Source organism: Serinus canaria, chromosome 8, assembly GCF_022539315.1.
Source record: "Serinus canaria isolate serCan28SL12 chromosome 8, serCan2020, whole genome shotgun sequence".
NCBI lineage: Eukaryota > Metazoa > Chordata > Aves > Passeriformes > Fringillidae > Serinus > Serinus canaria.
The window spans coordinates 14,475,286-14,501,085 of record NC_066322.1 but is presented as its reverse complement, the minus strand read 5'-3'; the positions used below and the strand labels follow the sequence as shown (position 1 = coordinate 14,501,085).

The window sequence follows — 25,800 nt, the reverse complement described above, 5'->3', positions numbered from 1 at the left end:
TTGCTTTATTTTATCCTACAAATGTAAGATCAGGTATCCTCTCTGGATGTTTATGAAATTTAACTCACTACTACTTAACTACTACTGTATTGCATAAAAGTTTGTGGCAGCATTTTTTCCCCCTTAAAATACACTCATTTCTTCTAAAGCAATCTAGCTGGAGCTGAATTCCTCTGCCACAGAGGGTTCCTCATGGTGTCCCCAGTCAATGCCTGCTGGCCAGGTGTTCCTAGTGATAATTTTAGTTGATTCCTTTCCTGTGTATAGTTACCTTTGCCTTACTAACAGCTTGACCTGCACTAGAGTGTATTTCACAAAGGCCTGTTCTGAATAATGCTACATGCTGATGAGCTTCAGTTAGTGCCAGCCAGCCCTCGATTATCACCTGCTGATCTGGAGGCAAAAGCCTCTTACCTTTTTCTTAATCTTGCAGTGATCTTGTCCTTAACGTGTGGCCCCGGATTAAAGGGCTTCAGCTGCTCTCTCAACTTTATGAAAAGAATAGTTGAATTCACAAGTGCAGGACCTGGTGCAGGCTGTTCTCTGGTGATTTTTTTTTGTGCCTCCAAACCAATCCAGTGGTTTAATTTCAAACATTGCTTAGTGGATAAAAAGTCTTATCGTAAGAGAAATTAAATCCATGCTGACATCTGCTAAATTGAGTTTAACAAAAGCTGCCTGGAATCTGTCACTTATCCAAGTCCTTTCAAGGAAACATAATGGATTTTGACATTTTTTGGGATGGTGGATCAAATTTATTTCTAGTTTCTGTGACTCAGGTTTATTAAATGAATGAACAGAATCAAAACAAGTACATTGAAAACATTCCTACTCTGCAAATCATTTGTCTGTATGATTTCTTTAGGGTTTTCCAGGAGATATTGGTGTACCTGGATTAAATGGCCCTGAAGGTCCTAAGGTAAGTTTATATGAAAACCTATTAAAAATAACAGTAAATAGTGTTAATCTCTGAGGAAAAGGCTCTGAGTGATGGACACTGGCATTATGAGAAGATAAACCTGCTGTCAGAATGCAGGTACTTTGCCTCAGGTATTTATATAAGGAGGTTATTTGAATGTTTAATGTTGTCCACACAGTTCTGAGAGTAATTACAGTATTAGGTGGAAGCATGTAATGGCAAAAGAAGTTTGAGAAAATGCTATGTAACTAGAAAGTAACATATGTTTCACCTGTACTTAAATAGAATGCATGCCAAATGTATGCAGATCTTTTTATTACTCAGGTTCCACCTGTACTAAAAATTGGTTTTAACAATTTTGAAAAGAAATAGTATGTGAAGGTATGGAAAATGTGTCAAATTTATGTATCAGATTAAATTATCGATGAAATAAATTTTCTCCTTCATTGCTAGATCTATTATCTACAAAACTGTGCCAGTTTAATAATTTAGCTTCTTCTCCTTAGTAGACTAAGATTTTAGACCAAATTTAGGCAATAATTCACATGGATAGAGTTTTCAATGAAGCTTGGAATGAAAGCAGGTATAGGAAATTTCTGTTGAATTGGAAATGGTAGAGACTAATAGAAAAAGGGCAGGTAGCTCAGAAGTTAACCCAGAGGAAAATGGCTGCATGATATCTAAAGATTAACTGCTTATTGAAAGGCAAATACCAATGAAGTTTCTCACTCATCAGCCTTGGGACTATTCTTACATTGTATTTTCTGTGGTGAATAGGCACAAGTATGGCAGAATGAAATCTGTATATGAAACCAAGTTGAGCATCTTTAGATTATCTAAAAAATGCACTTTTTGCTAATTCATTCCACTTCAGTTATTTCAGATTGATTCATGCAAGGACTAAAACAATAAATCCCATTATAAACTTAGACTAGAGACATTGCCAGATCTCTTTGAAATGAAAGCACAATAATGCAGTTGGAAATTAGGTGAAATTGTAGAACATCTGAGTCAAGATGTCTCATTAATGCCACTGCTCAAAGCATGAGAAGGCTTTATCTCTGTAGTACATTACAGAGCATTTTTACATTACAGGGCATTTTTATTTCAGAAGGACTTGGTCAAGTGAGACTAGATGCAGAAATAATACTTGAATAGCTTTATTCTGAGAGGCAGTTTGTTCACTTGACCAAAATTAAGGCTTTTTTAACCTTTAAGTAAACCAGATGGCAGAAACTGGTGAGGCAAAAGAACTGTGCAAGACCAACAACATCATTTGTCCAAGAACAAATCATACAGGCTGTCTTTGAATAAACAGACATTTTCCAATAATCCAGTTGCTGAAGCCATAGCCAATGTTTTCTGTATCTCTTCTCTTTCAACCATGGCAAGAGCCTTTTACCAAAATAGACATGAATTGACTAGGAAGGCTGAGAGCTAGTTATCTGATGGGGCAAACTGAGGAGAAGTTAAAATGTGTTTCTAGAGGGTGTCCACCTTCAATTCTGATTTATTGCTTTGCTGACTTGTTTATATGCAGGTGTGCACAATGAGTTTGTCCCACCATTGCAGTGGCTGTTGCTCTTGTGTTTGAGTTACCAGTGTTCACGAAAAAAACCCTGTGGTGGTGAAAGACTCTGTCTAGGGTCTAGGGAAAATATTAGAAGAGAAATACTAGAAGAGTTCTTGTGCTGCAGTTCAGATTCAGTTTTCCAAGATTACACATGAACAACGTAACAGAACTAATCCCTGCTGCTCATTTTCTTCAGCAAGATGGAATTGTTGCACATTGTGTCTGAATTTGTTAGAATTCTGTTTAATACATATGTTACAGATTTGCCTTTTCACAGATTCCAGAGAATAAAGTTACTAAGAGGTGGACTATAAAGTTTGAGACTCCATGTTCCTTTGATACAGAAATTACACAGCTGAACCAGATTTGGTGCTATCCAGCACATTTGGTATTAGAGACAAAAAGCTTAGACAGCCTGCTCTAGTCAAGGAGAACTGATGGCTTGCATTTGAAAAGAAGGATTACCAAACTGGAAAAACTCATACTGCTCCCAGTACTGAGGGAGAAGGTCTGCATAACTTTGGAAATGTTTGGCTTTTGGGATTCCCAGCTGCCTTGAGTTGACTGCTGTTCTAAAATTTTCCTCCAACTTTTATTTTTAGAAAACTGTTCTCATTATGCTGCTATTTTCCTCATGTTTTTGTTTATGCTTCCTCAGAAGCAATACCCATTTTAAAAGCCAAGAAAGCTGGGTAAACTTTATTTTTTAGCAGTTGGTGTGGGATAAATTCAACTTCTTGGACATTTAAGCTCTATTGAGTGTGATCAGCTGCCTCTAAATGCCAGTAGAAGTTCTGGACTGCGGATTTTCCCCAAATTAGTGAAATAATCAGCAAATCTGATCTTTCTAAATCAATGTTCAAAGGATTTATTATGTAATTTGGTCTACAGAGCCAGCTTGGTTCTTTGGTCTACATTACTCAGCTTGGAAACAATATTTTAGACGGTGTCTGATCTTGATCCACCACTAATTAAAAAATAGCAAAACACACATTTTTTTAAAAAAGGGAATAAGAATGTTTCTAAAAAGTTCTGAAATAACTTTGTTTGTTCTCTATGTTATTCTTTGCAAGTATTTATGCTCTCTAACCAAGAAAAATGAGAGGAAAAGATGGTCCGAATATGCTGACTACTGCTGTAGTTTTCCAGCAGTGTGTGTGGTACCATGGAAGAAGCTAAGAGCTTCCTTCCCCTGTTAACTTAGGTTTGTTTGTAAAACACATTTTAATAAAGTGATTATTAGGAGTTTCACCTCTTCTGGAGGATGGTCAACTGGGAAGTCATGTATGTGAAACAGAGGATACCCCATTTGCTGACTCCAGTTTTTTTCCAGACACTTTGGCACATGTGTATTGACTCCCTTCATTTTCTGTTTTTGCCCATTTTCTGTTTTTCTGTTTTTTACCCCAAGGAGGAGATGGAAATGTCATTTAGTATTAATATTCAGTTTACAGCCTGGAACTCTTTGTTTCTGTGTTCAGTTCAGTGGAGTGGAAGGATGTGTACAGTAGCAGTGCTGCTGCCATTTCCACTGCACTGAAATCCTTATCTCCTAATGGGCTTTGCTGTTAGAATAAAACAACAGCTGGGCCAATGAGAAAATGTCATTACTAACCATAGGAGAATATTACTTATCTAGCAATATTTTAATTGCTGCTGAGAGCCCTCCTGTCACCTCTGTGGTGACATGTCCACCAACACTCCACACCAGTCTTTCCCAGACTGATGAGCTCTTTGATGGCACTCACTGCCTTGAGATGGCCTGCTCCATTTTTCTCTTCCATTTTACTTTGCCTGCTGAGTAAATTGTTACTGGACCAATGCCTGGACCAAAGTCTAGACTTCAGCTTCATTAGTGCCCAGTTAATAAGGCTTACACTTTCCACCATGGCTTTCCTCAGAGGATAATCATATCTCTCCTAAAGGGCAGCTTCTTTGTTCTTGTTGTTTTACCTGATATTGTTAAGCTTAGGTTTCCCAGAACATTAATATGTTTACACTTTTTTTTGTTGTGCTATGCCAGGTCAAGTGCTTTTCCCAATTATCCCATTGTAATTGGGGTGCCCAAGGTTTTTGATACAGTGCTAGCTGCAAAGTCTTTTTAACAAAGTTTTGAAAGTGTTGGTGTGAACAGTCATGAAAATTCCGAGCTGGCAGAGGTTAAGGTGCTTTATCTCTGGGTAGCTGATTTTAATCCTAATAGAAAAGTAGGGGCTGAATATCACAAGTAGTTTTGGACAAGCTAGTGGTCTAAATTCACTTTGTAGTTTCTTCCCATTGCAAAGTGGTCAACATGTGTTATTCTAAAGACTTGCCCAGTACAAGGTCTGCACATTGATAATGCTTTAATCTCAGTATGGTAGTGTGCTTTACCTCTTCCAAAAGGGAGAAGTTGTTCTATAGTGTTCAAATATTTTCTTGTTTCCTTCTCACAACACCAAAAGAATAATACTTCAGCAAAATCTGAGTAGAAGATTTTATGATGCTTGGTTTTCTGCATCTTTGCCTGGCTTTCCATGGGAAACATTATGAACAGTGGTAAGACATTAGGTCTGCTACCTCAGTTTTGGGTCTTAGTCCAGGTTTGTAGGAGGAGAAGCTAGACCAATGTCATTGTCAGCTGCTGTAAGTTCTCACTGTGTTTGTTTGGGTGTTTAGGGAGCTCTGGGTGACCGAGGGCCTCCAGGGCCACCAGGCCCCAAAGGAGCTGAGGTAAGATGAAACCATTATCTAATTAAAAGATTATGTTTCAGAGTTGTGAGGGGTTAGGAGGGTTAGACAACAATGGTTAGGTATGTATGGAGTTGTCAAGCAAAATTTCAAGTTTTCTTTTGCATTTTGGCCAGTGTTTTAAAAAGTTTTTAGCAGCCTTATGGGGATGTGCATCCATTATGTGGTTTATTTTCATTTTAGTGGACTCTCAGATAATATATGTCCAGAGCTGTGTGTGGTTATTTTAGTTAAACTGGGAAGATGGCAAGGAAGGAGATGGGAGCTGTATGGAAATAGCAAGCATGTACCAATTTAATTACAGGGTTCTAGATACTCTAAAGTAAATACTTAGACCCCTATTAACTGAAAGGGGAGAAAGGCAGTTCCTCATCTTATAGATTCATCAACTATTCTTAATTCATCATCATCAAAATAAAAGCTCATATCTTGTATGCTAAAAATAATTAACATTAAGAGTAATTTAGTTGGTGGTTGTGAAGATAGATCTCTAGACTTCTGAGGAGCTAAATGATGGGCTTCTGTGCCAGACACTGAGTGAGTGGAAGCTACCAGGGACACATGGTCTGTTCCCAGGTGTTTCTGTCAGACTTGGACTCAGACAAACACACATGAAGCTTAGGATGATATAGTGAATACAAACAGTTGTCTGCAGACTTTATTTTTTAAAACTAGGCTTGTCATCAAGATCACTGAATTCCTGATTTCTTTTAGGGAGAAGTAGGACCAGCTGGACCTATTGGAGGAGTCGGCCCAAGAGTAAGTATGAGGAATTTTGGTAGGGCAGGCAGTTTTTCAGAAGGAATACTGCTTTGAAATGTAAGTTTTCTGTGAGAAATGACTGTGATAAAATGTTACCCCTGAATAAATGTGTGTTTTTCCTCAGAATGTGCTCAAAGCAGAGCTGGGAGGGGAAATTATTTTCCATACAAAGGGTTTGAAAGGAAATCACTGCTATAGTGCACAAAATATGATGCTACTCTGAGACAGATGAAACTGCCATGCACCTTCTAGGGACTGAACCAGCTGATATATCAAAATATTTCTACTGGGGAAGCACCTACTCAGCTCACAGGGAGAAATATAAAGGATGTATGCTTTAAGAAATCTACCAGAAACCTGGCAGGTAGTTACTGAAAACAGTAAAGCTGGAAGGTCACAAAGCTGTTTATGCTGACGTGTTTTAAAAGAGAGAAGTTTAAAGCTGTCATCCAATTTTTTTGTTAGTTACAAAAATATACTATTGTCTAGGAGTATTTCAGTGAACTTGAAGCTTATTTTTAGAAAATTTCTATGCTAAAATGGATACTAACCTGCTCTAGGGATTACAGGAGTGTCTCTAAGTTTGAGTGCAATTTGATCTTCTGCCTTTAGTGATTTGATTATGTGTGCTAATCACTGACTTGGCTTTCATTCTGGATGATTTCCCATTTCTTGCATGAGTTTAAGAGTCTTTTCCACTGTTTTCTGCTTTTGGAGTGGATATATTCATATGTCATTTTTTCTGTTCAGTAGCTAGTCAAAGCTGGGAAATTGCATTCTGTTAAAAAGTATATTAAAATATTTATTTGCCACATAGACTAGGTGTTAAGACAAACCCATACCAAAACAAAAAAAAAAAGGCAAAAGACCAAACACAAAACCTTCCTACAAAAGTCTCTTTGTTTTTCAGCTGAGGAAGACATGCAAAAAATTAAACAGGATTTCAAAACATTCAGTAACTTTGTTCAATATTGAGTTCAATCTGCCTGAGCTTCTGCCGAGAGCCCGGTGGAAATTTTTATTTTGGCTGCATCATCCTTTGAGTCTCCTCCTTGGGCAGGGCTTCATGGCTGGACAGCAGCTCCCATGTTGTGCTGTGGCAATTGGAAAAGAAGATGCTGCAGTGGGTGACTCATGGGCAAGAGACACCCACCTTCCATCCTCCACGTCACCAGGCACACACAGGCCACCACCAGCTGCTGTCAAAGTGACCCAAGAGGAAACATTTTTGTGTAGCCTAGCAAAATGAAATATTTTTCATCTATTATGGGTCAATTTGACCTAAATTATTTAGGTTTTTATTTCTCTCAGTGGGAAATGTGCACACCATTGGCATGTCTTGTGGCTCTCTGCTTTCTCTCTCAGCCAGCTGTTGAGAGCAGAGTATGTGCATCTGAAGTGAGCCCCAGGGTTGCTGGCTCCAGGCATTTTTTAGTAGCTTGCTGGCTAACATCCCCTCCTGAAATGAGAGATAGGGGAAAAGGGAATTTTGCCTGATGGGCAGCTCTGCCTGTTTTTCCTCCTTGTCCAGGGGCCCAGAGGCTCTTGCCTGGATTCTCTGGCTTCTCTTGACTCCAGCTGTTTCACAGCTTCAGGCCAACTTGTTTGTGCTGCTGCTCTGCACTCTGCTCCCACTCTGCTGCTCCTTGGTGCTGCCCTCCCACGTGGGACACACACTGTGATTGTGTGGGTGAGAGTCACAGCAGGGCTGAGATCTCACACAGCACGACTGAGTCAATAAGATGCTGAACACATCTGTCTTTTGAAATTATGCTTCCTTGACTGCAGTTTGCTGTTCATTTGATTTAAATAGCTTTTGCTTCCATCTTCCATGAAAGGAGTTTTAAGAAGTGGATGTTACACCTGAAAGTAAACACTATCCCAACAGTGTTGTCACTGATTAAATAGCCATGGGGGCACAGGAGGGACCTGAAAAAGTGGTCTGGCCATGCATGGCCCCAAGGCACCATCAGCTGTCAGCTCTGTCTTTGGCTGACAGATGTGTTTAACTTGTGTTTTGCAGCCTCCAGGAGTGGGAATTCTTCATTTTCCTCATCAATCTGCTTCAGTTGTTTGCCTGGTTTACAGTCCTTTTCTCTAATCTGGAAGCCTTGCCTGTCCTTATCTCACTACAGCCTTGCTTCCTGCCCCACAGACTTTATTTGTGGCCATAAATAGGTTTGTCCTCTTTCCAGCCACTGTCACCTTAATTTGCTGGGGCTTGTCTGAGGTAGGTGAAGCATCCTGTAGGTGATGTACTGTAACCCTTTCATTATTCTTATGAAACAGTAACAGAGCAGGTTTCTGGTGCTTCTGGTATCCTCATCTCTTTTACAATTTCAGGTCAAAATATCCAATCCCTAGTTCAGGTTTAGGCAGGTGGCAAGCTGGCAGCCATAAAATGTCACCTCATTTTTCTCCCTCCTCCCTCCCCTGCCCTTGTTTCTGCCATTTGCTTTAAAAAACAGGAAAGAGACCAAAGACCCCTGGGACTCACCTGACTGGTGCTGCCATCAAAACAGATCATCTTCTGCTGGGACAGAAGTCAATATCAGCCTGCACAGGGATTCTCAGTCCCCACTCAAAAAAGAATTTCCAGGTGTCTGAAGCAGCTAGAGACAAAACTGAGGATGTTCCCCTGCTTACTCAGGATGGATCTCAGTTCCAAAGACCTCAGTCTGTCTCCACTTTGGAAGAGGTGTTGGAGCTGAATCTGATCACATCATTTGATGTTTCATTAATTCCTTTGCAAACCTTCCCACCCATTCTATTCCAAAGTCAAATACTTACATTCTCCTAAATTAATCCTTCTACATTAAAAAAAAAAAAAAAAAACAACTGTTGGGGTTTTTTTGTGGGGCTTGCTTATTTGTCCCATGAAAATACAGGAGGTGCCATACTAAAAATGTGAGTGTTTATTCAGTGTCCACCCAGTTAACCCTCTCTCTCAAAGGCTATCCAAATATTAACACTATAACTGTCAGTGTAGCTCAGCTCACTCCGTGCAAGCATTGATGCCTTTTTTTTGGATTTGTTTTGTTTTGTTTGGGTTTTTTTTGTATCATCATTTCTGGTGAAGAAAATGCCTTTAAAAGAGTGGAGATTGTTTTAAACCAGAAAGTAAAAAGGAGCTGTTGCAAGTTGATTCCTTTGTGAGCTATATGTGTTAAACAGAAGCTGGAATTTCTCCTGATGATAGTGGGAAGTGTTCTCAAATCTGCCCCACACTCCCAGTGCAGTATTTTTTGGAAGTGTCTTCCTGTGGGCTGAAGGCATGTGGGAAGCCTATGGAGGGATTGAAAGAGTGATAGTGAGGGATATTTATATACACACACCTGTACATAGCAGTTGGGAGGTGAAAGGAAGCACAGTTGATTGCTGTTTCCTGAAAGAGAAGGGAGAACTTGCAGTTAATATTTTAGGAAACAGACATTTCCTTTGGGATTACCCTGCTCTGGAAGAGTCATTTTCTCAGGGGTTTACAAGTAGAAAAGCAGCCATCCCTACTTTAACCTTCTGTCAGAGGCTTTTCCTCCATGTGTAAATGTATTGTATTTGTTTGAAGCCAAATCCATGTGTTTCAGATTGCTTTACCAGTTCAATCCACTTGTTCCATTTTCTGATCAACTTCCATCTGTTCTCTGTCCTTTGCAGCTACTATATAGCTGAGGAATGACAGCCAAGAAACCTTTACAAGCTGTAACTGCAGTTCAGCTCTCATAAGGCTTAAAATTATCAAGGCAGTTCATAGGGGCCACTGTTTTTCTTTTGATGAATTTCACTTAAAGCATTTTTATATTACAGTCTTGCTGTATAGAAAGGCCTTAAGTTTCTTTACAACAAAGTGGTCAAACAGTAGGCAGTGACCTGCAGAAGCCCATCACTTGTTCTTTGTTAAGCCTTGTGGAAAGACATGACTTGCTTTGTCTGGTTCTCTCAGGACTTCTCTTCATGGTCTTTTCTCCCTGCATTCTTGGCTTTTCCATATATTAGTTCATTGGCAAAAACAAAGGTATATTCCTAAAGTGATTTTATTTGTTGGAACCTGTTGGGCAGAATGAAATCACTCAGGTGGGCAAAGAGAATGAGAGTTATAGAAAGGGCTTAATATGAGAAGTCATGGAACCTTCTGAGACAATTTAATATCATTTTAAGCCATATAGAGAATTTCTCAGATGCCCAGAAACTAACACATACATACTCTGAAAGACAGGACCAGAGTAGCTGAAGCAAAAAAGCCAAATGAAAAAATGCCATCTCTTTTTAAGAAAAGTTTTATTATCTGTTGCTTTAGTTGCTCTTTTCTCAGCTTATGTGGAATGGAAAACTCTTATTAGGGACTCTGGCCGTTCCAATTATTCAGTTTGCTGGAACAGCCACTGATCATTTCTTTTTAGGACCAATCTGCATGGTTTTGATACTGAATCATTAAAATGTTGAATTCATTTTTTTTCTCCAGTTGTCAGCCTCCAGCAATCTCATAGCAACTTGCTCGAGAGCCAGGTCCAGTCCCCTGGACCTTTGTTTGCTGACCCAGGGCCAATTCCTCGGAGCAGATGGGGAAAGTTTGTCTAGGCAAGGCTGTGCTGTCCAGATAGACAAATGGCTAGGCCATGTTTTATGTTGTAGAGGAAGTAAAATATACTGGGAGGGAAAACAATTTCTTAAAAGGGAGACATAATTACATTATAAACATCTAATTGAAAATAAAGGGGGAAAGCTTTCTAGTTTGTGTTCCTTTGTGAGTCTGTGTGAGTGATGACAGAGGGAGGGATGCATGCTCCAAAGTGCTTCAGAGATCCTGTCCCTTTGGGGCCTCCTGCTCTGATTGATGTTGCTGTATTTCTTCTGGCTAGCAGTGTTATTACCACAGTATCATAGCAACCAGATCTGCCAGCAGCACAATGCTAGTGGAGAGAAATGGGGCTCAAAATCATCAATTTTCTAATAAGGAGGAGAGGATGTTTGAGCTGATTTTTGTCTGGTTGAGGAAGGACAGTTATGACACCAGTCCCTGAAGTCTAAGCATCAGATTTTATTAGTGTTGAGTCCCTGTTCTGCTGGAATTAACCAGGATAGAACATTGCCTTGCCTTTTTTTTTGTCTCCCTAATATGTTTTTTCAGCGTGAAAATGAAATGTGTTTCAGTCTTGGATTGTGCCAGTTTTTCCTCAGTGTGAACTGATGTAAGACTTAATACAAATTCTGCTCACTCTTCCAGTATTTGGTGAAATATTCAACAGTGCATTTTCAAATACAGATTTTTAAATACAATTACTTGAAATTTTTACATTAAGTATTACTAAATGTACATTTTTAGTGCATGTATTTTGATTAATAGATAAACTGGGGTGAAACCATCTTTTTGAAATAAAATATTTACAATATTTTATTCTAATCCTTACTTTAGGGAAAGCCAGGACAGAAAGGTTATGTAGGTGATCCTGGACCAGAAGGTTTGAAGGTAAGTGATGGTTTTATTATGAAATAGAATGTATTTGGAATAGAGTTATACACAGCTATTTACAGTGAAAGCACACATGCTTCCAAAGAATGTAAAAGTGTTTCATACTGATGATTCTGTTTCTTGCAAGATCCCAATTTGGATAGGGAGAATATTGTGCAGGAGAGAGGATTTCTAGGAGATAGGGATGTGTGAGCAAAGGCTGCACCTGCTGGAATGAAAGTGAACAGCCTGGGAGTGTGAGAGTGCCTGGACCAGGGGGCAACAAGGGACTCAGGGCAGTTCCTATTCTGGCAGGATTTTGGAAGGGTGAATGGGGAGGAGATGAAGTGCTGCAGCTGAGAGGAGGAGCTCCTGGCAGCAGAATTTCCCAGTGCTGATCTGCAGTCTGTGTAAACAGTGCACAAATAACTGTTCATCAGTTATTAATTAGATAACTGGATTATAGCCACAGCCAGATAATCAATAGTGCTTATACACCCAGCTTCCACCTGTGACACACACAGCTGAATGTTCCAGTTATGTAACAGTGTTATTTTGGAGAACAGAATTAATCAATACTTAATGACAGTTTCAAGATTTTGGGGGAAGGGGGAGAAGTTTATTAAAATGTCATTCAAATGTCAATTTTCCTAATATTTCATAAGAAAATTTTAGTAATAAATAAAGTGCACAGGCAATACCTATCTTTGAAGCAGTAGTGAAATAGTGAAGGAAATTTGCTGAAAGAAAGATTTAAATAAAAAATAGATTAATTAATTTGTAGTGTTTGCTGACCTAATGTGTTTCATGAGCACTTTATTGATAGTTTTGATTTTTGCAGGCAAATCCTGAATACATTAGGACATCATTTTACCAAACCAAAATTAGCCACTGACAAAATTGGTTTTGGTTACTTAATTTTAGCTTTTAAAGTTTTAACTGGCAGATGTCATTTAGAAAATAAAGAGGATCCTAGGAAAACAGAGGACTTTAATATGCACATATGAAAGAAATTACTTTTCGAGTGAACTAGATCATCTGTTTTCTGCATTTAACAGGGAGAACAAGGAGACCAAGGAAACCTTGGAAAAACTGGTGAAGCAGTAAGTTTGAATTCTCTTTCTGTTTAATTTTTAATTCTGTTTTATTTGCAAGCAAATGAATAATTGGTTGCAGACATTGATGAAGTTTGCCTCTCTTCAAAGCTGTAGTATGTCAGTTATACTTTTGCAATCTTTAAGAGTCATACTGTTTAAAGAAATTTCCCATTTTAAGCATTTTCCAAAACTTAGTCTGCTTTTCTCCCAATATGTTGTGTGAGTATTGCAGGTGGTTGTGGGGATTTTCCAAGGCATGTTCATGTAAGTGAACAAGTGATCCTTTTCCAGTACATCATTTCAGAGGCTGCATTGAGCCTGAGATCTACTTTGCAGGCTTGTTCTGTCTATGCTCCATAAAATCACAGAGCTCAAGGTGACCTTGTGGTGACACATATCCATCCTCTTCTGCCTAGGCAGGAGCTGTTATCTTTGCATAATTTCTGACAAATATTTGTCTAAATAGTTATTGAAAGGTTCCAAGACCAGGGCTTGTCTATTTTTTAAAAAGTTCTTTCACTTGTGTAACCTGATTCCTTTCTGCTGGAAACAGTATTTTACATATGGTGGTTGTTATTCTGTGCTGCTTTCATTCTTTCTTTTCTGGCTTAACAGTCCCAATTCAATTAGCCTGTTATGTTTTTGAGATAATTTAAGTCACATTCTAACTCCCCTGTAGTCTGTTTCCAATTCATCCAAGCATCTATGACTCCAGCCCACTGCCCAAACTGCTGAGAATATTGAGAAAGGAAACATTGCTTCTTACAAGCTTATTTCTTGCATAGATGTGCCCTTTTACAGTAGTGTGTTGTTGTTCAGCTGGATATCCACAGCCTCCTATCCTGCTTGTTTTAAAGGCCTGATCTCTCTCAGTTCTTCCACTGCAGGTGCTTTTCAAGTTGATAGTTGTCACTGAAACACTTTGGAATTCTCTCTACTTAATTTCATCCTCCACCCTTCTGTATTTTTAACTTTTGTCTGGGATTTATGAGCAGATGTGAGCTTGTTGGCCCATGCTTGAGTTACCCAAATATTGTGTGGAACACTATTAAATTGATTTTATTTCTGGTATTAACCTATGCTGAGGAGAGATACCACACCCTGGTTTGGGTTTAGTGCTGTCCTACTCACATAAACCCTGGTCAGCTTAGTGAGTAGATCAAGTTAGATCCCCATTGTCTGCAAAACACCAAGCAGATGTACCTGAGGCTCAACCATCTAAAGGTTGGTTACTGCAGAAATGTTACAAACTGCTTGTTGGTCAAGGCAGCTCCACTGGGCACTCTGGAAGTTGTGCTCTGGGGAAGGGGACTGAGAAGCTGGAATCTCAGTCTGTTAAAAGTGTCTGCTGACACAGGAAGCAGCAGTGGCATGACATGCCACTTGGAAGTCATGTCCCCTTGGAAGTCATCCAGTGTATCTCTAAGGGTGGCTTTTATTATGTGTAGATTCTGTTTTTCAGCCTGTGACATGTTAGGGAAAACTGATAGCAGGCACTGTGTTACACAGTGCCACGTGCACCAAAACCCCCAACAAAACACAAAGCTGGGCTCAATCTTGAATCATTGCATCAATACCAGTACATGAAACAGGCACAGAACCCAGTGAGTTAACTTTCTGCATTTGACATAGACTATTGTTGTTTGTTTTTTTTTTGCTTCACAGTGAGCTTGAATGCAGTGGACAAATCTTCCACAGCTCAGATATTTTGTATGGACATAATGTCTTTCACCATTAAAAGAGATCCATTCTATGTAGTAATTACTAGCTCAAACACGTAATCAATGATGATATGTTGCAGTGATGTTAAATAAAATCATCATACCAGCTACCTAACTGTAGTCAGGGTCAAGCTGCAAGAATTAAATAATACTTTCTATGCCAAACAAGGGGGTGTGCAGCCCTGTTACAGTGTTGTAAAGAAGGATAATTATGGCCAGTCATTAATTCCCATTTCCCACATGTGATATCTGGAGAATTTACATGTGATACAGGATGGCACACGATACCTGAAAATCAAAGTAGTTTCTAAGTTGTTGATAAATATTTCTTATTTTTACCTGTGGATTGTAGAATATCTTCTGATTTATGTACATGTTCCTAATCAAATGAGCTTCATAGGCTCTTGATCTGTTGTTAGCTTTGCATTATCTGGCAGTAGAGGACCTGTGCTCACTACATAATCTTTACAGGGATAATGTATATTTTGTTGTCATTGAGGCCAGTGGTAAAACACCAAGAGGGGACACAAGCACACTGAACTCTTAGACCTTTCAAAACCCCTTTCCTTCACCTTATTCACCACTGCAATCTGTAACAGTTAAGCTTTTCCAAAAAGAATTGAAAAGTACTAACAGGAAGAAGATGGTTTTTCTCATATGCATAAAATGCTTTTCCAGACGTGAGTCCTGATGCAAAATATTCACTTCTGTATGCTTTGGACACAGACTTTGCTTCCAGCTTCTCAACAGCTTCTGTTTGTAACAAGTAATTTCTCTTTCCCTTGGCATGCACGTGGAGTATGGACTTCTTAATTCACTGATAAATGCACTCCCTGCTATTCAGTGTTGGCTCTGGTGGCATGAGGACATCTCTGGCATCAAACATGCCACACACACACAAACAAACAAAAAGTTTGAAAAACAGAAGAAAGTTTGAAAAACAAAGTGCAAGAGCAAAGTGCAAGTGTTACCAACCACTGGGACTGATTTTGAGATGGAGTCAAAAAAAGGTATAGGGGGGCATATCTGTCCTTACTGATGCCTTGTGCAGTTTGTGTGCTTGGTGACACTAAGTACAGAAAGAACTGTACAAATAGCAGTGAAAAATGTACAACTGCTGTCAAGTTAATTTAATATTAAAGGCAAAGGGAAAAAGAAATTGTTGAAATGTTGATAATAAGCCCAATGTCTAAAGAAATCTGTGTATTTGGTTTCTCCCTTCTGCACCACGACCTCACTACCTTCCCTTTTTGGCTTGTCTATGGTTTTCTGTTTATTCATTACATCTATGGACAGATTTCTTCAAATTACAGGATATAACACATATTTTCAAGCCTAGGGTTAAAATATATTATACTGGTTCTTAGCAGTGGGGAATCCATCACAGCATTCCAGTTTTCCAAGTGACAACTAGTGCATTTCCTGAATAAGCTGTCCAAAGAAGCAATTTTGCAATAATAAATCCTGTAAATGCTGAATTCACTGAAATTTATGCCATGACCACATGTGCCTGCCTGCTATTGATACCAAAGGGTTGAACCAATATTTTTCTTCTGTTTCTTTCAATTTTCGTACTTCCCTGGTATCATCCATCTCCAGCCATTGACTGAAATGTCTGCAATTGCTGTTTGAGGTGCCAAAATAGTTATTCCTTTTCTGTAGCAGCTTTCTCAAGTCCTGCTTAGTGCCTGCTTTGAAGAGCACAGATGACAACTCTGCACAAGGAGGGAAATTTCAACAGCAGGAGATTGGACTAGAACACTTGGCTTTTCAGCCTAGTAAGGTGGAATATGTGCTGAAATACACCTCTGTCAATGGGATAGAAGCCACAGCATCCAACATGTCTTAGGTCACATGAAGCTGCTGACTCTCCAGAGCACATTTCTGCCAAAATATTTCTGGATGCTTGTCCACTGTAAAAGCAGAGTAGACTAAATTTATAAAATGTTTGCTGTGCTTGTAAGAGTAAATGACACAAATTTAGGAGTAGACCAGGAATGTGCTTAAAGTCAGACTTCAGACACTATTCCTTAACCAAATCCTACAACAAAAACTGTTTTTCTGGCTACAGCAGGTGTTGTGTTTGTTTAAAGGGGAAGGGAGGCAGATTGAGGTGGGGCTGCTTGGTTCAGCAGAGCCCTGAGCTGAGGTAGAATCCAGCAGCTGTTCCTTGCTGCAGGATGTTTGGTTAACTGCAGGACCAACAGGTCCAACTGAAGAGGGATTGGTTAAGATTGTGAGAAGCAAGGGAGCAGCAGACAGAGCAAATGTACACTGCTGATGAGACAAAATCTTTGGGAAGCCATGCCAAAAGAAACAACCCCTTCAGCTATTGAGAAAATTCCCCTTTTATTTTGTAGGAGGAAATTTTTTTCTTTGCTGACATGTGCAACTGGATTTTTTTTGCTTAGATAAATGCTGTTCAGTGAATGGAGAGCAAATATTTGAAACCAACTTCAAGCATCTCATACAAATGATCTATTTGTTAAAATTTGTTAAAGAAATTCAGCCTGTACACTTCTGAATTAGAAATCCTTGATGTTTATACACACAATAAGACAGAGTAGAAGAGTAGAACTGTCAGCTGTAGTATGTGCAACTGGTGTCAAAAAGCAGAGTTCATGAACACAAATCCTGGAAAAATAATCTTCAGAAATTACATGTCAGCAAATTTCCCTGGTTGCACATAGTTTTTGAAACAACAGAAGGAAACCAAGCTGAAATAAAAAGTGCTTTACCATGAAAAAACCTTACAATGCAGCAAAGGAAAACCAGTGATGTTCAGGCTGTGGATGGCAGCTCCAGAGCAGGCTGCAAATGGTCTGTGAATGGCAATAAAATACTGCAGTCAGGCCATGTGCCTTGTAGCTGAGCTGCTTTTGGGAAGAATCACCATAAAGCAATTACCACATCCTTCAGAGGGGTAAAAATTAGCTGGATTAGGCACCAGGGATGCATAAATCAGGGAGAATGGAAACTGCAATTGTTTTTGCTTGAAGAAAAGATTAAGTGAACTTTAACTGATGTGTTCAGGATGCTCAGCAGAAGGACTTGTTTGAATTGTCCTGGAAAGTCTGGGCTTTGGGGATATACAAAAGAGAATTTTAAACCATAGGCTAAAAGATAAGTCAATTGAGGAAAGCCTTGTTTTTTCAAAGTCTGGTGAATGCATGGGACATTGCCAAGGGCTTCCAAAGAAGGAACTGCTTCAGCTGCTTTCAGAAAGCAGTTGGATAGAGATATTGTGGGTTCTTTGAAGGACTTAACAGTGAATGGCAATAAAGGTACTTCTGTGTCTTACCTGGTGCTTCTTGTTTCTACCCTAGGTGACCTGATGTGCTAGAGTTCCTGCTGAGGGCAGTGCAGAAAGGGGTTACAGTATCTAGAACTTAGCTTTATCAAGGTGTTGCTCATTTTTCTTGAAGGATTTTTTGCTAGTGGTTCTCTTTATCATTTGGTTTCAGCTGTTTTTCAGGGCTCATAACAGTAGCTGCACATGACATCTGCAGTTTGGCTTCCAAGGTTTTGTCAGTGAGCACATCCTACCCCCACTTGGTCAGGCAGCTTCCCTTAAATGCAAGCATCCCCCTACAAGTGCTTAAATTTATTTATTTCCTAAAACTGCTGCTGAGTAGGTGATTGGTGCCAGTATATTTTGGCTTTCAAATATTCAGGTAGATGAATTTTGGAGTCCTTTAAAGAATGGAGTGAAATATCAGCTGCAAGGTACAAATGTGGTGCATCTCTGCTCTTCTTCACTTCCTCCATTGGCCATAGCAAATCACAGATTTTCACTCAGATTATCACCTTTGATTTGATTGATTCCCAAGTAACTTTCTCAACAGACAGAAAATTAATCGAAAAATGTTATTGTGACAAGATAGTATTTTAAATGTATTATATCATCTCCTTAAATGAATGCTGAATAAAGACATTTGAAAATGCTGAACTGTAAATGAAATAGCACTGGACTGTGATAATTGAAAATTTTCCAGAAGAACACATTAAAGTGCAACCTGGCAGGTAACTGCTGCCATGGGAATGTTTGGAACTAGCTGTATGTTCATGTCTCACTACCAGGTTTTTCAGTGGATTACTCCATACTTGGGCTTGCATTAAGTGTACAGTGTGTTTTCAATTATTCAACTACAGTCCAGTTTCTAACACAGAGCATATGCCCTGGCAAGATGTTTTTATCTTTCTCAGGCATATGTTAGTTGTGAGATCTGGTCTCTGCTTCATTTTCTACAAAATGCTCCTGTCAAGAAGGTTTCTAAAATGCTGTTATTATGCTGTTGTCACTGGAGACTTTTACACAAGTCCTTGCGAATAAAAGTTGATGACTATTTTTTTAATAAGTTGCTGATTTCTTTTTTAATCACTTCAGGATTTTTGCTTCACTTTTTTGTTTTCTAATACATTCAGTTTTATATTTGGAATCCACCACTGCTCCCCAGAGGATTGAAGGGATGCTGGAAGACATTGACTCAACAGATCTGCTTTGGGCTGTGTTCATTTTCATACATAAGATGGAGAGAGAGTTGAACCCTCAATCCAGTCCTAGTAGCTGGTCTTTATAACCAGCCAGTCCAAATCTGGCATTTTAAGAGACACATGATCTTACAGAAAGTCTGTCAGGAATGATGTAGGGAAAACATCACTTTTTGTCTAATATGTTGACAGAACAAGATGTTTTGCTCTCTGTCCTTTCTTTTCACTGAATGTTACTAATAGTTTGAAATTCAAGATTCTATTCCTAAGTAAGTATTTTGGCTCTCTTGCCTGTGTGCATACCAGCCCTAGCATTTTCTCAGTCTCAGATACTTGACCTCTGTTTTGAATACAGGGCTGGAAGAGCATTTAGTTAACCTGTCATGAATTTCTTTCCCCTTCATACCTTCTGAAGTCCCTGTTGCTTTTAGCATCTCACTGGCTTCATTTCTAGTCATCTTGACTCTTGTTTTGCTTTCCATGGATATCCAATTCCAGGTATGCCAAATTTCTTTTGCATCTTTTTATCAGCCTTCTTAGTGGTTTTGCTATAAATTTTCTTAACTGCTCTTGAGGGTAGCCAATGTATAAGAAACTTTCTGTTTAACAGCCAGCTTCTGTCCTCTCTCTGGAGGGTGCCATAGGCTTGCCCTAATGTGCTAGGGAATACAAGAGCACATTCACAGTCACTGCTTCCTAGTCATTCCTGCTCTTGCAGCCCAGAGCAACCAAACTGGGAAGACAGCAGTTTGGAATTGAAAAGAGAACTTGATCAGAGCTGTATATTAAATGATTAATTTAATATTAATTAAATGAGCTGGGGCAAGGCACAGGTCTCCATCTTTCTGATCAGCATCTTCAGTCCTGTAAACAGCATGGCATTAGGTGGGAGATCAGGAGTGTCTCTGTGGGAAGAGAACAGGTCTGAGTTTCACCTTGGCTCTAATTGTGTCTTCTTTCTGGAGCAGGGGAATCAAAGGGATTCATCTTTAGCATTTTGAAACTGAACCTCCACATCTTTTACCTTGATAAGCAAGAGTACAGGGTAATTCTTTGTCTCACAGATTTCTGCCTGCTACTGAGGCTTACTGTTGGCTCTGAGTGGGAGCTCTCACTCTCAGAATCCATCACAAAAGTCCCTCACTGCTGCCAGTGACGTCGGGGCCATTGCCTCAGTGCCAGTATCACCAGGACCCATCTTTGGCTGCTGCCAAGGCAAGAGACATCTCAGTTCTGACATTTAATACACAAGTTCCCACATGGAATATATCAGTCCAGTGGCCATAGAGGTGCCTGCTTATCTCTTTAACTCCTTCTATAAGTGATTTGTGCCAGTATTGTCAGCCTCAAAAGTAGCTGTATCACTGGCTCTTAGCCATATGTTCAAACTGTGGGATTTCCAGCATAGCTAGCAGTCCAAGAGAACAAGTAATCATAAAAGCTCTACTTACTTTGCACCTATTATGTTAAAGGACTTGAACTGTATCCAGATTATACAGATAAAGGCTGCATTTTTAATTTTTTAAGTAATGCCTTTTTTTTTCAAGTTGTACTTCAATGCCAGTGTAGTGCTACCAATGCTAGTTCCTCCTTGCACACATAAAGATGGCAATGCCAATGTGTGAATTGACATCACTTCCTTTTTTTTTTTGCCTTTTTTAAGTGATACAGACATCATACAGTTGTGTGCTATATCACTACTGGGAGCTTCCACATTTCTGCCATGCTCCCAGAGCAGTTGTGCAATGTACTCTGGGTACTTAGTGCTTTTTCTTCAAGCTCATTGGGTCATATTTTTCTCAATTAGAGCCTTGTGCTATAATTTCATTTTCTTTTAGCTTTCCTAATCAAGTAGGTACTGTAAGCACTGGGAATAGGGTTTTTAAAAGTACTTCCTCTCCTGTTTCCCATCCCACATGGTCGTACCTGTTCTATCCAGTGGAAATTTGTGAGAGAGCCTCAGGAGAGAATTATTTCAGCTTTGAATGCCTTAAAGGCTCTGATCCTCTGACTTCAAAGGCATTTGGGGCTGCTACTCTTGAAGGGAAAATTCTGACAACACCTGATGTAATATAAGTTTGTTTTGACTGCATTTTACTTTGTTCCACTGAATTTATTCCCTTTGAAATTTGTGGTCAGACTGAAGCACTAGCAGAGCAATCATCTCCTTTATTTGTGTGTTTGTAAAGCTTTTAGCAGGGCAGGGTTGAGCTGAGTGGCAGATCTAAGTTGGTGGGGTGGCATTGTGCTGCAGGGGATGCAGTTTCCCTGCTGGCAGTAGCTGTTTGCAGTGGTGCAGGGTCCCTGTGAGCCAGGTACCCTGAGCAGCCCCTGCTGTCCCACGGGGCCCTGAGGCTGATGTGGGCCCTGCTCTGCTGCTGGAGAGCTGCTGACCATGAGCTGGTATAGACATCATGCAAGCAAAAGTCTGCTTTCCTTTTATACAGGGATCAGCTGGCTTACCTGGAGAAGCTGGGCCATCTGGAAACCTGGGTGAAAAGGTATAATAATGGATCTGACTGCTCTGCAGCTTTGAAAACCATTGGGGTGATTAAGTACTGGTGAGAGATCATTTACTGACCTCTCTCAGAGCTAATATTCCTGTATCTTAATATCTAATATCCTAATATTAGAGATATTCCTAATATCTCAGAGCATGGGGATTTCAGCACTTGTAATCCAAATGTTCTTATTTGAGGTATGTATCTGATACTCTTGATTTTACTTCACAGTTAATTTGGAGTTGACAGATTTGATACCTTTCCTTTATCACTTTACTATACTGCTGTTGTTTCAGAGAAACTGGCATGAATTACTCTTGTTTTATACAGTACTCACTGGTTTTGCACTACTACATAATGAAGACAAAAGCAGAAAGGAAAAACTTGGCTGTATACATTAACTGAATAAAAAAGACAAGACTGAGTTTTGTCTGCTGTAAGTAGCAGTTGTGTTTGTGAAAGCAAATCTGGCAGACTCAATGTGACTAGAACAATATAAATAGCTTAAGTGTATTTGACATGGTTTTATTTAGGTGAAGTATTTCAAAACTAAAAAACAGGAAGGTATTACTGGACTGCATGTCAGCTTCAATTATGATAAAAACATAATTTTTTGTCAGAATGATGCAGCACCATTTTGATTTCTTTCCTGCAGGGCTGAATTATTTCCCCTAGACTGGTGTCTGCTATTTAGATATTGTATTGAGAAAGTCTTAACCTACTATTAGAAATTCCAATAAAAGCTGATTATAATTTATATAATCTGTAAAAGGAAGTACATCAGTGGAAAGCCCTGCTTTAGATTGAGACAAATCTCATATGGTTTTAGTGATAATATCATCTTAGAATTTCATGTCAAAGGATTCTTGTTCTTCATAATTACAAAAAGATTACCTTGTGATACTGCTGCTGGTTTAGCCAGGAGAGGAAAGGCAGTAAAAGACTAATTAATTGATCATCAGCAAATGGAAGGAAGCTTCTTCATGGTGCAATAATTGTCACTGCTATCCTGTTTCTGTAGAATTTATTGTCTTCCTCTCCTGTGGATTAAATAGTGCAAGGTAACACATGCTGTGTGGATTTAAATGACAAATGCATTTCCAGCATAATTACAGTATGCAATATAAATTATAGTGTTATTGCTATGTCATGTGCACTATTTGTAATAAAAGTGTAATCTTCTGAGGATAATCTACAGCAAAGTCTGATATTTGGGCTGGATGTGACATGAATGAAAGGTGCAAAGGTGTGGAAGACCAGAAAACACCCTTCCTGCTTCCCCTACTGATGTTGCTTCAGCAGCTCTTGAAGGGCTGGCCTTCCTTTTAGAGCTGTGCTTTCCTAACACATACTGAAGAACAGAGGAAGAGAGAAAAAAAATTGTCTTTTTGCTTTGTTTGGTGTCCTGAGTTTTATGGATTAAGGAATGTACCATAATATGATGCTTGCAACAGAGAGAAAACGTCTTCTAGCAGCAGTTCTCAGAGACTGATGTAGCCAAACCTCTTCTTCAGTCTTCTAGGAAAGAGAAGACAGAGAAATTCAGTTTTGTCATTTTTTGAAAAGATGAATAGGCTTGTAGGAGGAAAGAATGCAGGAATTAAAAAAAAAAAAAGAAAAGTTAAAAAAGGTCTCTGCACTGTTTTTGAAGGGCAGTCTCTCAACCAATAGTGTGATGCACTGACAGGTGTGCTCAGTGGACATTGGAAAAAGGGGAAGAATATTCAAAGTTCTTTTTTTTAGAATATTCAATGTTCTTTTCTTTTTCTTCTCTTTCTTTATTGTTAAAGGGTGAGCGGGGCAGTCCAGGACCTGTAGGTCCTCCTGGAGAAAAAGGTGTCATGGTGAGTTACAAGTAATGTAAAATCCACAATTATGTAACTTAAGCACTTTGGTCTCCAAAACAGTAATAAGCTCTCCCCCTTCTAGCTGTGCAGGCCTTAGGGGAGAGCAGTATTTATGATGCATAGTTCCTACAAAGTTTCATTGTATGGCTTTATCCCCTTTGAGGCAGTGATGTTGCCAAGTGATCTGCTGAATGAAACAGCAGAGCAACTGCATTTTTGAAAAATGGCTCTAAGCAGGGAAAATTAAAAGGAGGGAGAGTAAAGCAACCATTTCCTGTGTAAACCAGGGTAACCCAGGTTATTCTAGTAGACAGAGTAGTAAATATCATCACCTCTAATTCCACTGCCCAGCACTTCCCAAGCAGCTCCTGGGTGCCACTCTTGTGGAGGACTGGCTTCCTGCCAAGAGCCCGTGTCCTAAAGCAGGACCCAGATGCAGCCCAGAGGTCACTCCATGGAAGGCTCTTGGGGTGCAGGAGTGACAGACCACTCACCTGTGCCCATGGCCATGTTCTTGCTGAAGTTCTCTAGAAAACGTGCTGCAGGCTTGGCTATAATAGCAATTTAGATAAAACTGTTCTGTCTTTTCTTTGTTTTATTCTAGGGCTATCCAGGGGCTCCAGGAGGCCCTGGATCTGTGGGGCCAGAAGGATTACCTGTAGGTATAGGGTGGTGCTTTGGTTTGACATAAAATGAGCTATTTTCAAACTGTCATTTCTTTGGTGAAGCTTTTTCGTTGGTTTCTAGTTTGTACTGCAGTCTATAAAACTGTCATGAAAATGTACCCATCCAGACAGAATCTGTTCACTTGTTCTTTGCCAGGATGATCTATGAGAGAGGGAAAAATAATTATATAATTTACTCATCCATTTAAAAATCACTCAATTGAGACAAGTAGGGAAATGGAATTTTGCAAGGATGGTTAATAATTGCATAATATTTTTAAATTCACTGGTGCCTAATACAGTATGAATAGTTTCATTATGTGTTCAGTTTCATTGTTAGTAAAAAATAAATTATGTTCTAATCTGCTGTGTATAATTGATATAATTTGTCTACCATGAATCTTCAACACAGATAAAAAATGAACCTTTTTTCAGAAAATATTTATGCTTTTTAGCATAATGTTGCTGAATTACAAGTATCTTCTAAAAATGCTGGGATATTAGAAGTAACCTCTCCAACAATCACATCAGTGTTTTGTGAAAATATGTTACACAGAGTCAGTTAATTACATTTTTCTACATAAATTGTACAAACACAATTAATTGAATATGAGCCGTGAGTGAAAGTGATTGATTTGTTTTTCTTGCATTGGTTGTTGCTCAAGGTGCATAAGCCTTGTAATTTTCAGGAACCTGTGTTTAGAAGACAATGAATAATAAGTTTGTTTGACATGTAGGGACCTTCAGGGGCACGAGGACCTTCAGGGCCACAGGGACCTAAGGGAAGAAGAGTAAGTACCAATGCTCCTTGTGTTTCTTAGAGCAGAGAGCAGTGTGCTGCAAAGATGAACCTGGAATGTACCCCATTTACAGCTCTCCCTTTTCCTCTGGGCTGAACTCGTTTGTACTGAAATCAGATAGATTATACTTGTATTTCCATGGAGGAAACAATGTGAATCTTCATTTCTCCTCACAGTGAAATGGGCTTTGCCATTGGTTTCAGCTGAGAGCAAAACTAGAACCAAGATGACCGCTTGAGTCTTTTCTGTACACACAAACATGCAAAAGTTGTCATTTATAACTACCCCTGGACTATTTCAATGTTTTAATGACAATTTTCTTTAGCTGCATTTAGTTCTTTGGAAATACACTCAAAGTCTCTCAAACACAGTTTTGAGGGAGGCAGAAGTGTCATCAGAAGATAGTGTGTGCTAAACTTTGAACCTGCACTTGTTAGATTGTCCTTTCCATTTCACTTTTATCAGGGAAATGGAAACCATTATTTCACTGCATAAAACACTGATCCCAAGCCCACAGTAATGAAGTGTCTCTCACCTCACTACCAGTTTGGCACCATATCCATGATTCCTAAGAGACTTGTGCACTCATACCAGGGGCTGGACCAGTTGTCTTCACAGCTCCATTTATTCCTGATAAATGTCTCTATGATTTTGGCAGCACATCATGGAGTACAGTGCTTATAATTAAAGATCACTCAAAATAAATCCCAAATACCCCAAGCTCAGTGAAAGTCCAGTTTTGGAATTGTGGTTTATGCCTTTGTCTCTACCCTGCATGACTGGGAATGTCTCATGAAAGAGGGTCTCAGAACAGACCCAGGTCCTCAGGCTCTGAGAACAAACTCCCACTGAAGCCACTGAGAATTTTATCTGCTCTCAAGATCAATATATCAGACCAAAAGTGGAATCTCACACAAGGAAAATATCTGAGGTGCCCTGAAACCTGGGGTTTGTCATCTCTGGGTTCAGATAGAGAAGTGTCAGAAGCCAGAGCTGTGTGTGGAAGGCCTCAGTGCATACCACAGTCAGATACAGAAGTTAAAAGGAAGCATATGGAAATTTCCCTTCCTTGTGTGTGGAAACAAGAATGTATCCTGTCTTCACAGCTGCAGTCTGTGAGAAATCTTAGAAACACTGACCCTCTCCTTGTGCACTGTCACAGAATAGAATTCCTTCACTTCATAAATTCTGGACCTTTCAGCAATGGTTTTGCATCCAGGATTACCCAGCAGCTGGTTTCTGTCTGAG

At 39.4% G+C, this 25,800-nt stretch overlaps 1 protein-coding gene across 2 annotated transcripts in view; it reads left to right on the top strand.

Moving 5' to 3' along the window:
• COL24A1 (collagen type XXIV alpha 1 chain) overlaps positions 1–25,800 on the top strand; it is a 121,944-nt gene that overhangs the window by 56,769 nt on the left and 39,375 nt on the right. For both annotated transcript variants that reach the window (XM_030226696.2, XM_018912278.3), the window contains 9 exons: positions 866–919; positions 5,151–5,204; positions 5,937–5,981; positions 11,395–11,448; positions 12,489–12,533; positions 21,187–21,240; positions 23,031–23,084; positions 23,692–23,745; positions 24,490–24,543. In XM_030226696.2, the coding sequence (XP_030082556.2) occupies positions 866–919; positions 5,151–5,204; positions 5,937–5,981; positions 11,395–11,448; positions 12,489–12,533; positions 21,187–21,240; positions 23,031–23,084; positions 23,692–23,745; positions 24,490–24,543 (468 nt within the window). The remainder of the gene's footprint in view (positions 1–865; positions 920–5,150; positions 5,205–5,936; positions 5,982–11,394; positions 11,449–12,488; positions 12,534–21,186; positions 21,241–23,030; positions 23,085–23,691; positions 23,746–24,489; positions 24,544–25,800) is intronic.